Genomic DNA, 16020 nt, shown 5'->3' on the forward strand with positions numbered 1-16020 from the left:
AATATGTGACCAAATGCTAATTCTATTTATTTTAGTATCATTTCCTGAAGCCAGGTTCTATATTGATCCCCACACGTATGAGGACCCATGCCAAGCAGTGCATGAGTTTGCCAGAGAAATTGAAGCCTCCAGGATCAAAATTGAGAAAATCATAGGCTCAGGTACAGAGCATCTTGAATGCAAACAACACAGAAAATGAACTGCCTTATCACAGCTGCCATTAACTGTGTCTAATAGTTCCATTTCAAACTTTAGTCGGAAGTTAAGTTAGTCATTCCACGCTTAAAGTTTCCCCACTTTGAACCTCTGCCTTTCAGGGGAGTTTGGTGAGGTGTGTTACGGACGTATGAAGCTCCCAGGGAAAAGAGACATCCCTGTGGCCTTGAAGACACTGAAGGCGGGCTACAGCGAGAAGCAAAGGAGAGATTTCCTTAGCGAGGCCAGCATCATGGCACAGTTTGACCATCCCAATGTCATTCGTCTGGAGGGAGTGGTCACGCGCAGTAAGACTTCTTTTACTTTAGGAGCCTACCGGAGCAATAGAACTGGTGCCACAACGTGTTTATACCATGTAAACACAACTAACACCTCCGTCCACTGTGAAACATTACATTCTGTAGGACAGAAAATAATTTCCTTATTGTCGTTATGTGAAGTGCAAGGCTGTCATTTATGTTTGTTACAGCTATTTAGAAATTGTGAAATAAGTACTAGGAGAAGTCAGAATTTGACAAGCGCACACTCCTGTTTCTATGAATAAAGGAATGGATGGATTAATGAATGAATGGGTCAGTTAGTGAATGTGTGAGTGAGTTTTTCTTTTTGTAAACATTAGAACACCACAGGAGGGATAAAATTCAATACAAAGATGCTTTTGTTGTTGTTTTTTAATGCCTTTTAGCATGGTCTTCCTTTGCTGAGTGCATGCTAAGTGCACTCGATAAACAGACACCTATTTCGACCGAACATTTAAGTAAACAAATGCTTCATACTCCATTTCTCCTCAATGATTATGACCCCTGGCATGACATTTTTCTAGTATTCAGACTGGAATATCGAGGCATTCTGCAGGCAGGTTCATTTACCCAACTCAATGCTTTCCCTCTCCTAATCCTATGTCTACCGTTCTCCTTAGGCAAACCAGTGATGATTATCACAGAGTACATGGAAAATGGATCACTGGACTCTTTCCTTAGGGTGAGTTTGGTCTCGTATTGACCCAGGAAATAAGCACGGATGGGAGTTTCATTAATTTGATTCAATGCATATGATTAGCTAACACACAAAGCACTATTGTACAAAAAAAATGGAGCGCTGAAATGTACTACGTTGAGATGAAAAGTGGTGTCACCATTTATTTGATGTCGTAGCATTCCCTATATAGTTATTTATAAAATACTATAATATTTGAACGCATTCACATTTTTTTTCATTCGCTAAAAATAAAGAAATGATGTTGGTTTAACTAAACAGTGAAGACCTTCCTAATTCATAAATGTGTAAAATGAATTCAAACATTCTAGAATGTAGAATGTTGTAAAATTTTCCAATAACATTTGTTGACCTTATTCACAGTGTATGTATCAATGCAAGGAGATTCACAGATGCAAATAGAACCGCATGAACTGTTTCATTTAATTCAATTCCGTTTCGATTATACGTGTGCAAGGACACTGGGTACCAGACAAGGGCATTTTCTGAAGAATAATGCACAAAGAACCATAGCCCCATCCCCAAATGCAAGCCTAATGGCAGGCTAAAGCCTCAAACACAATACTTTAAAGGACACTTCAGTGGAAAACCTCATTGATCCACTGCAACAATGTTTCAAGCGGTGTTAGCATCAGTCCTTGCTCTAAAGCTCATGCCCCACGACATGACCTTGCCCTTGCACTAACTCGCAACTTTGCGAAAAAAAAGCACTTTTGGAAGCCTCTAAATCATCTGCTGATGAGTTGTCAGTTGACCTCTGGCAACAATGTTAAACACCTTCATTTTTCAATGCAGCGGCATGATGGTCAGTTCACCATCATACAGCTGGTGGGTCTTCTCCGAGGCATCGCGGCTGGGATGACTTACCTGGCCGACCTCGGGTACATCCACAGAGACCTGGCTGCCCGCAACATTCTGGTCAACAGCAACCTGGTGTGTAAAGTGTCTGACTTTGGACTTTCTCGCGTTCTGGAGGATGACCCAGATGCAGCTTATACCACAAGTGTAAGTTTACATCGATAAATGCCAACATCGGAACTGTCTGAACTGTTTGTTTTTTTTTCATTTTAGAGCGGCTTGGGTGATTTGCAAATCAATTTTAGGCTCTATGTCTACAGTATCTCATTTTGCAAATGAAAAACAACCCACTCTTTGAATTGGGCCATGGTCTGATAACAAGAAATCCACAGAGTCACAGACAGCATTTCTGCACACCCAGAAAGAGAAACAAGTTTTCTTTGTACTTTCTCACAGCACCTTGGCAAATTGGGTGCCATTCTAATTATAATGTCATCATTTCTCTGGAAAGGGGGGGAAGATCCCAATTCGCTGGACAGCCCCAGAGGCCATCGCCTACAGGAAGTTCTCGTCAGCCAGTGATGCGTGGAGCTATGGTGTGGTTATGTGGGAGGTTATGTCGTATGGAGAACGGCCGTATTGGAACCTGACAAACAGAGATGTACGTATAGCTGACCCTTGCATTACACACATTTGTATAGTGCACAACATAGTGGTATCTTTCAGGCTTCGAGCATTGACTGTAGACTTAACATTTTGTATTGACTGTAATTGGCAGTGGCTGTGGTATTGATGTTTGCACTAAGAAGTTTACATCACACCAACCACTGAATAACTACAGCAAATGTGTGTGTGTGGTGTATGTGTGTGTGTGTGTGTGTGTGTGTGTGTGTGTGTGTGGTGTGTGTGTGTGTGTGTGTGTGTGTGTGTGTGTGTGTGTGTGTGGTGTGTGTGTGTGTGTGTGTGTGTGTGTGTGTGTGTGTGTGTGTGTTTAGGTGATAAAGTCAGTAGAAGAGGGCTACAGGCTGCCATCACCCATGGGCTGCCCTGTTGCATTACACACGCTGATGCTGGACTGTTGGCAGAAGGATCGCAACGAACGACCTAAGTTCTGCCAGATCGTCGCGGTCCTGGACAAGCTGATCCGCAACCCAGAGAACCTCAAATCAATGGACACAATGCTCAGGTGACGGCTCCCGTGGGTCGATAGCCCGTCATCCAAAGGGATCAGGCAGACAAAGTCATACGGGTGTAGTTTTTCTCCACTTCATATCCCTCAGAAAAGTCATGCCATGTTGGCAAAAAAGTTGCCTTACCGTTTACTAAGGTGGCTGCCTTAAGACGGATAAGGTGCCTCTGTACATTTTCCAATAAGCTCATTTTAAATAGATGTGTTCTCTGTTAAATAAAAGGCCGAGACGCTATATTGACATTGATCTGCTGTGAATGAAAGGAGGAGAGGGGGGAGAAAAAAAAGAAACCTGGGGCATTTGCTATTGGACTGGTGTAAATTGCTTAGTTGAGTGTCTTGGTCCCAGAGAGTTACTGGTGCATAACGCTAAGGAGAGGAGTGGAGAACGTAGACCCCCCCCCCCTCATATACCCAAACCAGTCATCCCCTAATCAGATCCACCACCTGCCTCTCTATCATTTTCACTCGTATTGATTTTTTGCCTCGGCCGGTTGCATTTCAAAGGTTTGCTCTTTCTCCCCTTCTCTCGCTGCCACTTTTCCAGACTAAACAGTCCTTTGATGAACAGAACCAATCCTGATTTCAGCACCTGCAGATCGGTGGGAGACTGGTTGGACACCATCAAGATGGGCCGCTACAAGGACCACTTTGCCGTGGGGGGTTACCACACCCTGGGCCACATCATGGGCATGAACCAGCAGTGAGTCTCTGCCCTCCGGACAATAAATGACAGCACAAGACGAAGCTTAGCGGTCAAAAATGACCTGTTGTTTAAAATAAGTTGTTTAAAGAAGAATACTTGCTTAAAGAATAAGAAGCGAAGGCCAATCCATGTGACACCGAAATTAGACATTGTTTAACTGAATTCGTATACCTTAATACGTTTTTATAGTACTAATATGAATTTCTTACGCAGTGACATCCAGAGGATGGGGATTACCCTCATGGGCCACCAGAAGAAGATTATGACCAGTGTTCAGATGATGCGTGTTCAAGTATTAAACAACAGTGTGCCGTCGGTGCATGTATAATCAAGTGAAGCGCAGCTGGGGGCTTGCTGCAACGTCCAAACTTTGAAAGGTTATCAACAGCCTGTACGGATCAAAACCATGAACCTTTAAAAGACTTCTCTGAGAAACGAAGTTTCAGAAGGACTGCTACAATGCAGAATATATGGTTGAGGGAGGTGTGGGTAAGTTGGGATGGGGCGGGGGACAAAACCTTCTGTTTTTTTCTTCAAAGAGGGTGTGAAATGTCTTTTTTGTAAATTAATGGGTTGCCTTAATCTACACAAATGAGTTTAATTTTGTTGTAAATGAAGAGATTTTAAGATGTTGAAATATAAGATATAAGACTATATGTAGAAATGATTTACAAGAGGACGTAGGGCTGTGAAATGGACTGAGAGCTGTGAAAAGCTCTTGTTGACGGACTGTGATATTTACATGCCATGAAAACTCTTGTGCTGTGTTCTCTTCAAGTAACATGACAGATAGGGGTTTCCTGATTCTAGTCATTACCCAAGTTGTAAATGAGATTTTTTTTTTTTTTATCTTTTGGTCTTGTTCGTAAATAGCTAGGATCCCATCTCTGTTAAAAAGCTGCATAGCGCACAAAACAGAGAATGTATGAATCCAGAAATCACAGTTTTGCCTGTTAGTTGAAAGGAGGCATTTTATTTCGTTTCCTGATAAAATGGGAGATACTGCTCAGATTAATGAAATCTGGAAGAACATTTTTTTAGTAATAAATGGCTGCAAAGTCAAGGGTCATTCATGTCCAATTCAAATCAGTATTTGTAAAATTAGAATTCTAGTTTGAATCCTTGCCACCCAATTGGCATTAAAACTAATGTCAAGCAAGGAATCGGTTGAAGGAAAATGTTAATAATTTGGATGGGTCAACAATCAATCCGTCAACCGTCTTTCATCTGTCTTGATGCTATCCAATGCAGTTCATGGGTTCATGTAGTGCGTTATTTGTTCCTATTAAAGATGCAGTATTAGACAAAACTGCATTACATTTCCTTTGATACTTAAGAGGAGCATTTTTATTTCTTCTGCACCTTTTTGTAATGTAAATGTGTTCCTTAAACTCTGCATAAATCTATGAATATTACATTTGTGGGTAATTTTGAATGACGAAGCAAAATTCTAAAATAGGTTATCCCTTCAGATAAGAAATGCTATACGGTGTAAGCATTTCAGTATATACAAAAAATGTACAAAGAAACTCTGACAGCATCCCAAAATGTTTCAAATTTTCATTGAAGGGTCATAACTGATTGTATGTATTTCAGTAAATTTGGTTGTAAAATACCATTCAGAAAAAAATAACTCAAAAGGTGGGAGCAACTCTAAGCTTGAGTCTTGTGTAAAAGATGTGTAGTTTTGTACATATGAAGTCAAAAGTTCTTTCTGTAATTTTTGAAACAGCAATACCTATCTGTATGCACCACTCGGTGCAAATAAAGAGAGAATACTGCCATGAGTGAACTGCCAGTCAATAAAAAAAAAGGTTTTCATTAGGCTTGTACAGTCACACAAGTCACAAGGATCATGACGACGATGATTTCTTCAGCATTTCAACATTTGCTGTGAAAGGCCTTTAGAGGTATAGTCCCCTGTAGGTTTTTATGTGCAAAGACACCATGAAGTACAGGTGCATTTTTACTGCAAATTACTGAATTTTTACATGAACTGTCCATACTGTTATGTTGTTCCTCACATTCCGCTCTCTGTCTGAAGTAGTCATCTTGGTTCATGTGATTTTGTTTCACTTTCATTACAGTCCCAGTCTACAACTATGTCAGTCTGTTTTCAAGATCTCATCCATAACTCTCACTGTACAACCGTATCACACAGCTTTCCCCCCCACATTTTTTTTTCACGAAACCTTGCTTGTTCATTCATACGTAGGAGGTAATTTGACAGTAGCATTTGTTTTGAACTGAATATCTAAGTCAAATAACTAAGAACAAAAACAGGACAAATATTTCAGTTAACTGAAAATACCAATGTCCTCTATCGGTCTATATCTTACATGTCCATTAGTTTAGTCTTTTTTTGCAGGAGATTTTATAAGCCATTAATCTTAGAAATGTGACACATTCTCTACCCAGTTGCTTTATTTTAGATGACAATGGCACAAAAAGTTTAAATATGAAAGAATTTCAGAGTTCCTTAATGAGTGCTGAACATGTCAAAGTTCTCACTGTGTCCAATACAGAATTATGCAATAAACCAGTCAGGTCCCCCATGCCGTCCTCTTCTATCCAGCCTGCACTTTAGGGCACATTATTGCAAAGCAGGAAAGAACAAAACAAAGAATAAAGCTGAAATCATCGATCTGACATGACAGCTCTGAGCCACCCTTGTTGCCAAGGGGTCCCTCAACCCATTATCACATGGCACCCTGGTCCTGTGAAAATAATCATCTTCCAGACAACGGATGCTTAAAATTCTCCTCTCTGTGCCCTAAGTGAGCTGAGAGCATGCCTGTGGTACAATTATACCCGTACCTGCACATCGTGACAGCAGGGCACTGACACCAAAATTATAAATGTTTCATGTACAATGGAGATAACAGTAAACCAACAGTAGGTGAACAACAATTACAGTGACGTTAATGACACGCTTATAGCTATATATATATGCTTGGCATTTACATAGCAGGAGGAAGGAGAGCTAACTACCTATAGGCATGCAAAAACCTTGCCAACGACAGCACTGTTGGCACTGGTGAAAGCTTTTGCTAGGATGCTTACTGGTGTGTTTTGGTGATATAGTTGGCGATGTCGTGCTGTGAAAGCTTTTCTTACATTTCAGCCGGGCGGTCCTTCCTGGACCATAGAACTACATAGTGCATATCCTGGGTAGTGGCTGGGAACGACGTGTGTTTACCTGTCCTTCACATGACCAAATACTATCAACATGAACGTGAAGATGTTCCCGAGAACTAGTTGCCTATAAAAACATACCAGAAAAAAACCTCCTGCATACTGTTGTTTTAAGCGATGAGAGTATTATTCCATGAGGTGAACTGTGGACATGGCGTAGGAGAGCACACAGTGCCTCCGCAACACCTCTTGTTCTAGGGGTTGTTGCACAGCATAAACGGCCTTGTTTGCCCTCAAGGCTGCTATTAGTCAATTAATCTTGAGGCCTTCCCATTTCCTGCCCAGCCCAACTGATAGATTACACCCAAACTCTGCAGCCAGTGCTGCCTAGTCACCAAGCCAAAACAGCAGAAAACAGGACAGATTTGTTGTCTGTTTGTTGGGGTATGGTCCAAGGCCCAGGCTGTCTAATGATAGATGCCAAATCTGTGCTAACCAACATGATCATCAGCTGAGTTAAATCAACCGCTTATTTGACAGCATGTGAATGCCCAATCAAAGATTCAGTGTTTTTCTTCAGCGCTAAAATCCACTAACCTATCAAATGTGAAAAAAAACAAGCAGACTTTTACTTTACACATGCTTTTAAACTTTCATGCCACAAAGCTATAATTCAGATTTGTACAGATAATAAAATCATAGCATAGGAATGCCTTCAACATACTGTATATACTATTTTAAACATTTAAACCTTACACTCTAAAGTGGTAGCACATTAAAATGATATATTGTATTAAATCCCATTGTAATGTATAAATGTTTTGACATACAGACATCCTGCATCCCTTTGACACATTCACAATTTAATAACTATGCATCACCTGACCTCATCACATTACCAGATTATTAATGCCTACTAAATAGGCAATAATGCAGTCAGCCAGCTAAACCTGTTTAAATGTCCCCAACAGAGCAATTTAAGACTACAAGCATGCAAAATATGAGATATCCCAGCAGCTAATGTATGTATAATATTTATGTATTATATTATATAAATATTATTTATTATATTATATACAGACTAGCCAAGCCAAGAAATATGTGTAGAAACTATAATATGTGACACTTTCTATTTTTTTTTCTCACTGTTGACAAACTATACGTTTGCATGTGACTGATAGATCGATTTTAGGAGTTATATCATTCATAAATAATGTGGAGACACTTTTTCAGATGTTAAGGGAAAGGACATTAAGGCACATTCATTTCACTTCGTAAAAAACAGCACATACGGGGCGGCACCATGCACTTAGCGTACGTCTCCACCCACAGCTATTTACAAACACAGACATGTGTGTTGATCAGTGAATGAGGGCACTGCGTTCTACACATCCTCCATTGCACTCCTGATCACTGTTGAGTGAGCACAGTAGGACCTGCCAACAGGAGGCTGTGCTGCACGCTGTGTGGCAATGTGCTATCCTCCCTCCCCGAAAAAACCCACACATACACACACACACGGTGTCTCCAAACCAGAGAAGATACACACTCTCTCCCACTGCACGCCACTATCCTATCCATTATTTCTCACCCAGTCCCCTTGACAAGGACAAGATAAACTTCATCTCAATGACAAAGTACATTTGTCCAAATCCAGCCCCAAGGTGTTTGACATACATTGCACATTATAACAATGCAGCCATTTTCAGGTCACTGTATAGCACAGTTTAGTGTATTCTTAATCAGGAAGGATAGTTATTAAATCTGTATGTGCTATTAGCAATCATAGTACTGTGATAGTGGAGGTCAGTATTGAGTATGTTGACATTCAAAGGATAAAGACTAAACAAAGACTTGATGGCGTATTGCTCAAACACATTTAACGTACGTGGTTGAACATAAACAAACACCTATGCATGCATTATGCATTCCTGAGTTATGCATGCAAGATGATTGTACATACTTCAGTTGTTCCATATTTTGCGTGCCTATTAGATTTTGTACACAATGCCAGCTTGTCAGGATGACCTCCTAGTGTCCTGAGCATCTTGAGGGTCAGATGTTTACCTGAGGAGTAGACCTGTTGTAGATGAACAGTGTGCATTACCAGTTCTCCCACAGTTATAATTGTTAACATTTCATTTGTGGCGAAGTCCATGAAATGCATCTGACAGTGTTGTCACTCAGTATGGGCTGAGGTATATGGGACCGATGGAATTCCGTTATGAATTGAACCATCTTCAATTCAGAATATGTTCATATCTAAAATACTATATGTGCTTCAAGATAAATGACTGCTCAATTAAGTCTGTGAACAACAAATGTGATTTGCTACATTTCACTTTCAATAAGTAAAATAGCAGGAGAGTAAAAACGCTGCCGTGAAAAGATAAACTCTCACCTTTCATAGAGTTTGAATCCATCTGTAACCTTGCAACATGGTCTAATTAACTTATACCTGAAGAACTTCATTAAGGTTTCCCCATTCTTGGAACAAAAAATATGTAAGTTAATAACAAAAAAAATCCCCAGAGCTTAGTAATTTAATAAGCTCTGCATTACCATATATGCAAATACACATCATTCTGCTTCCTAACCTCTCATCTCGTGGCCTCAGCGTGCACCTCCTTTCCCATTTATAGAGGAACTTTCCCTTTCATGTTATTAAGCAAAGTCTGTCACCGATGGTCCCTATTAGCATGGATCTGATGCGAGCCATGATTTGCAAATGATTAAGCCCTGGAGATACAAATGGACTGGGGGCGAGATTGGAACTCTCTATTTCAGGAGATAACACGGAAATAATGAAATAAGCGGGAGAGGTGGTAAGAAGGAGGAGTGGGTAGATACGTGCCTCCTTGGAGAGCCATGCTAGAAGCAGCTGAGTCAGGGAGGGCGTGCGAGTTGTTGCCTGAGATTACACCATGTTAGTCACACAGTCGTCTGACCGCTGATTCAACTTCACGGGGGCTTATTTTAAAAGAGATTCGCACAATGAGGGCTAATGTGTTGTGCAGACGCTCGGGCTTGGTAATACGGGGTTGAAGGGCTGCGTTGGACTCGGAGCTGCCTCGGGCGACGGTTTAAAACAAAGAGTGGGGACACAAGAAGGAAGCTTGCCACACTACTCAACCTGAGGGAGACTTCAAATATGTCCTATAACAATTTCAATTTGCATGAGGTCACCGCAGCTCTTTCGTGAAAAATGGCATTTTTTAACTAGGCGGGGATTTATCTCTGTGCCACGATATAATTCAAATCTGAATTTAGCACCCCCTTATAACAAGAAACTGCATATTCAAAATCAACTCAACTCTCGGTAGTAGCAGTAACAACAAATTGTGCATCTGAAAAGATGATGTTAATTTTGTCGATCTGACAGCTATAGTCATCCCTTTATCAGTTGTGCTTGAAGGGTGCTGATCAAACTGGCATGTATCCTGCAGACTTTAGCATCCTGACATTTATTCTTTAGTTACATCACATGGATATCCAATACAGATGATTTATATCAGACTACTATCGCTAGATTTACCTGATAAAAACAAATTTCACACACAAACATTCACACGCTAGACAAACAGAAAATTCGGAAGTCATTGCAGCCATATTTAGCTACAAACGGCATTTTACTTCATGGGATTGCATGGATTTTTGCGTGGCAAAACAAATCTATGTTTCTGTTAGCAGGATGTGCTACTGTGAAGCCAACACGTTAATAATTAATGATTAGATCAATGGAAGTGATGTCGTTTACTGTGTTTCCAAACTGTACAATAGCAGCACTCCAGTGACAATGAATATTTCAGAGAAACTTTAAGAGAAGTTTAAGTATCACACATGAACTTGTAACAGTCAAAAGTGTGTGAGATGATATCTGCATTATTTCCAAACATATTCATCACACAGCTTACACCATCCTAGTTTTTACATTTTCATACCCTCGAACACTCAACTAATATTTGACTACTACTATTTGACAATAAAGAGTATGTTTATCACAACTGACTATAAACCATTGATCTGATTGTAAGAAAAATGCCATAATCAGAAGGGATATGTGGATACGGGAATGTGTAGCTTGAGATAGGAAGAGACATCCGTGCTCTTTTTCATTGGCGTGTATGTGTGTGTGAGAGGGAAGTGCTCTGAATATTTGAGAGGCGGTGTCCTAGTTTAACCACACAGCTCGCTCATGGTTTGTTGCCCCTGCATTCAACTGCCCCCCTACTGCGGGAGTAAAAGGGGGGGTTCTGTACTGATGGAATAAGGATTGAGTGCACACAATAAACACACACACACACACACATGCACGAGAGAGAGAGAGAGAGAGAGAGAGGAAGGAAGAAGAGAGAGAGATAAAGAAGAGGACTAATTTATTAAATGCCTGAAAAACACTTAATGTCTGAAGCCTCATTTGTGAGTAATGAATATGAAATACTTTTTCCACGGGCTTCGCAAGCAGAGGATACTCCCAAAGAGCAGGATTTATCGGGTTAAGAGTCGGGTAACTAGCTTGTGTCCTCAGACACAGTTTTGCTACGGCTAGGACACAATTGGCTTTGAACCACTTTGGAAAATGGGATTCAGGTTCTAATTAAAAAAAAATGCAATCACCTAAAATAAGATGCTGGACATTGGGTTAATGAAGCTGTATATTTCTAGGAGTATAATGACACTTGTGTTCGCATTAAGTTCCTAAAAGTCCTTCAATGTGTCATCTGCAGGAGCACATCTCAATACTGCAGTACTCAGTAGCTTCCACTAATAGTCATTCTACATGCAAATGAGAAGGTGATCTTTCCCAGAATAAAACAGCCTCCATCAGCAGAACGTTACACTTCTTTTCCAAAGTTAGAGAGAAGAGAGAGGGGGGTTGTTTGGACGGATAGAATCACAAAACCAACAGACGCTATGTTCCTTGATCTGCGAGCCCCCTGGAGCTGATGCGCCGCCCAGAATGTTCTTACTTTTGCCGGGCCTTCCTCTCCTCCCTGAAGCCTGTCCTCCGGTCAGGTGTGCTCTCAGCCTGAACCTGCTCCTGCAACCCGGAGACCAGTGCTTCCCCCCCGGCCAAATCTGACAGCAGAGCTTTGGTGCCCGATAATCCCAGCTCAACCTCCCACCACACAAAAAATTGGGAGTAACAATAGCCTGATTCCTGCGTGTGTGTGTGTGTGTATGTGTGTATGTATGTGTGTGTGTGTGTATGTGTGCATGTCTGTGTGTGTGTGTCTGTGTGCGCATGTGCATTTGTGTCTGTGCTGGGTTTGGGCTCCAGATGGAATTAGAGACAATCTATTTATCCAAAACAACACGATGGAACTGCTTGGTGGACAGTTTTTGGAGCTTGCCAAATGCCCCCCAAACATAAACCCTTTTAAAAAAGAAAAAAAAAGAGAAAAAAAATGAGAACTCATCATCTTCAACCAGGTGTGTGTGATTAATGCGGAAAATGTGGAGACCCTAGAGCAATGATACCTCAGTTATGTTTGTTTCAGTTCTATTTGCAGTGTTTAATACAAACCGTTTCCTATGACATTTTTAAAAAGTGCCTTTCTCACACCTCTCTTGGTCATTCCACTACTGGTCATGGTACTTCGAAAATCAAAATATCCACAATGAATGATAAATCAAATATAAGTTTCTCGTTGCTTCCTTTGTGCTTCTAACAGCTTCATACTACCATATTCCTCATACCTTTGATGTAGTATGTACATTAGAGTGGCCATGTTCATTTCCTTATGCCCTCACCCAACTGCCCTTTATTTTGTTTTTATGCCTGAGAAGCTCCCTGTGCTGAGTCACGCAGGCATGCAGGCCCTCGTGGGCACCTGGAGTCGACAGGCAGCGAGTGGCTGCACGCACACCGAGCCAGCGCCTCAGCCTGTGTCGCACTCGCACGGAAACCCGACGAGCCGCTCCGCCTGGGCGTTTTTAGTTTTTTCATCTGCCTCTCCAGCTCCTTCTAGTGCTCTCCGTCTCACTCAAAGCTGGGAGAAAGCGCGACTATCTAGGCCATGAAAAAAGAATGTGGCTCGGCGGTGCTTGTTGTGGTGGTGGTTGGTGGTGTGCGGGCCGTGCGCGTGCAAGTGTGTTTGTGTCAGTGGCGTGCCGTGAGTGAGGCTTGCTTCCCTCGAGTCATTAGCCGTGATGTTTCATTCATGAGAGGGGTGGGGGGTGTGGGGTGCTTTCTTCCCTGGCGCACAGCATGTGGAGCAGGAACCAGTCACGGAATGATAGACACGTCACATCACAGACCCCTGGCTAATGAAATAATATTCCGTAAAATAAAGGTAATGTGGGTTGTAATAGAAGTCATTTGCTAAGATGCCATTACTCATTTAGATGCAGACTTAATCTGTTTTTTAAGTACTATCCTCCTTCCCCTTGGATGACTAAAGCTGAGTTTGATCTGATTGTGGTGTGAGAGCCATTGTTAAGAATTTGCTACGCAGATGCGTTAGCCATCGTCTTTCACATTCATAGCTAGTTAACATTAGCAGTACTTAAAAGAGGAATCCATTAGACAAAATTAGAATGTATTTGTCTGGCCAACATTACAGCGATATGGTTTATGCCGTGCATCTGTGTAATGCACAAGTGTTGTTCTTTTCCGTAATGAATGCACTGAACACAGAATGATGAGTTGAACTGTAATATCTGTCACAGGCAATGTCCCTGCCTGGCTCTCATTTCCACGGCATGCTGAAAACAGCAAGCTATTAAAGCGTCAGTCAACAACTTGGCCATAGATTCCAAAGTAAGCATTAAAGTAATTTTAAGGTGACATCAACACAAAAAGAAAATTAAACGTCACATGTTAAAAATGCTTGGCAATGCAAAAATGATTGCAAGGTAGAATACTCTCTGTTGGATTTTTTTTTCCATAGTGTGTTAAAAGCACTCTTCATACATTGCAGGACAAAAGAACTGGAACTAAAATCAACATATCCACTTAGACTAATAGACTAATTGGTCATTTTGGAGGCTTGTACTAGCAGTCCCTTCATGGGATGGATCAATGACTTCATACAATTGATAACTGAAAGCTCTCATAATACTGGAATAATACCCTTAAAATTAATTAACCTCTACTGACCACTACTGCTGCAGTTCCTTGGTCAGTGTTTAACAAATTCATTTGAGGCACAGATGACAGGAGTCTTCCACTGTTGCTTGAGGCTACTCAGGTCAAAGTGCACAGGCAGAGGTGTGTGTGATTTTCTGCTCTTAACAAGGTCAACTCTGTGAATTCAGGGGAGGTTAATTGGCCATCTAAAGCAAGCCTCAAGGACATCCCATGAGTGATATACCTATTGCTCTCGGCAGTAGTGTGGCAGCATCCAATGAACATGACTTCATCTTTTCATTTGTTTCTTATGGCTCTCGGGCAATGTCCCTTTGGCATTTACCTTTACCAGATAAATACAGCTATTTAATTATTTATTTATTTATTATTTGTTTATTTCCTTTTTCAACACTGCAGAGTCATTTTGCTAAAAATACCACAAGGTGACCTCAAATGTCATTTTTTTTTTCCACAAGTATGCTCGCTTTATATAGAGGGCGTATTGAGAGTGCGAATAACTTTCGAACATGCAAGGGCAAGCACTCAGCCCATTAGACCCGTCCAAAGGAAAACAGCACTCCCTCCTCCGCCCCTCGCAGCACCTTTCTGAAGTCAGGGATTAGTACTTCTTAACAATTAACAATGGACAAAACCAATAGGCTGATAAGGTTGTGGGTGTTCATCAGTAATTTGTTTTCCTTTGCCTCAGTCTCTGGCAGACAGAACCCGACTATGCCATCTGCATTAAGTCCACCTTTACACTAATGCAGAGGGACCACGCTGTGGGCACTATCTGCCTAAGCAATCAATTCAAATCAACGGACTAAAGCCTCCTCATCAGAATGCCCCTCAGTTTATCAAGGGTATGCTGAGGTTAGATGAGTGAAGCGAAGTTGTGCATTATGGATAAAGCAGACGAAAAGTCATTGAAACCACTGTCTAATTTAAACCAATTTTCTGTTTTTTGAATTTGCTTGTAGTGATATGAAATTATTGTATTGATCATTCTCAGTCATCCACAGCGCTTCTTCACACATTCAGACATTCGTCTCTTTGATCGGAATTTGAAAAAAATTCTTCCCCTTAAAACAGCCGTGTGTTTGTTTTTCAGCATGGGTTTGATGAAGGTTGGAGAACGGAACGTGACCATATTTGAATCGGGTGCTGCACAGCAGGCTGTCGGCCGCGTGCTCCACTGGGTTAATGTCTGGAGCTCCTCCCAAGCCTTCCGTATGGCAGCCTGCCCCTGGGTGTTGGGATTGGGCGATAACACTCTGAGATGATAGCATAGCCCAGGAGAACACTTGACACGCAATATCTCAGCCCACAGATCGACAGGCAAGGCGAGTAAACACTGCCACCCAGGGCAGAGTCGGTAGGCAGGAGAGGAGTACTGTGAGATGGAAGGTGATAGCCAAGACACGGTGTCTCACAGTTCATCGCAAAGAAAATAAATAAATAAGAGAGTGGAATGTTAGATGAGCCAGGGGTATTCTGTTCATCACTGGCAAAGAGGGACCATACATAGCAAAACAAACAGAGCTCTGAAATTCAGACTTCCAGTCTCTTTTATGTATGTTGCTGCAGTGTTCCTACATCAGTGGGATCCTCCTTATTTGAGTGTCCTGCAGGAGCCAAACAGCCCCACAACTTGAGGGATTCAAGTGTGCATGTGTCTCTTTAGCTGATGGATAAACGACGCAAACTGTCTTTCACCAAGAGAGAAACTAAATCACTAAATGCTTTTCCTGCACCATATTTTCTTTCCACACTTGAGTGCTGACTTCATGGCATTTGGCAGAGGGAGCACAGCAAGATATTGTGACTCCTATACATGTCCAGTTTATACACCGAATGAAATGAAATGTTAACTAGCAGAAAGAAACCTTCAGATTATGTTATGATTTT

The 16020-nt window shown here is 41.4% G+C and overlaps 1 protein-coding gene across 2 annotated transcripts in view; it reads left to right on the top strand.

Annotated features, from left to right (window-relative positions):
• The window catches only part of epha8 (eph receptor A8), a 52208-nt gene extending 46660 nt beyond the window's left edge, over positions 1 to 5548 (top strand). For both annotated transcript variants that reach the window (XM_031568214.2, XM_031568215.2), the window contains exons 10-17: positions 36 to 161; positions 318 to 503; positions 1136 to 1197; positions 2008 to 2217; positions 2522 to 2671; positions 3006 to 3196; positions 3747 to 3902; positions 4119 to 5548. In XM_031568214.2, the coding sequence (XP_031424074.1) occupies positions 36 to 161; positions 318 to 503; positions 1136 to 1197; positions 2008 to 2217; positions 2522 to 2671; positions 3006 to 3196; positions 3747 to 3902; positions 4119 to 4233 (1196 nt within the window). In that variant the 3' untranslated portion in view covers positions 4234 to 5548. The remainder of the gene's footprint in view (positions 1 to 35; positions 162 to 317; positions 504 to 1135; positions 1198 to 2007; positions 2218 to 2521; positions 2672 to 3005; positions 3197 to 3746; positions 3903 to 4118) is intronic.
• The last annotated feature ends 10472 nt before the right edge of the window (positions 5549 to 16020 follow it).

The sequence above is a fragment of the Clupea harengus genome, chromosome 5 (assembly GCF_900700415.2).
Source record: "Clupea harengus chromosome 5, Ch_v2.0.2, whole genome shotgun sequence".
NCBI classification, from domain to species: domain Eukaryota; kingdom Metazoa; phylum Chordata; class Actinopteri; order Clupeiformes; family Clupeidae; genus Clupea; species Clupea harengus.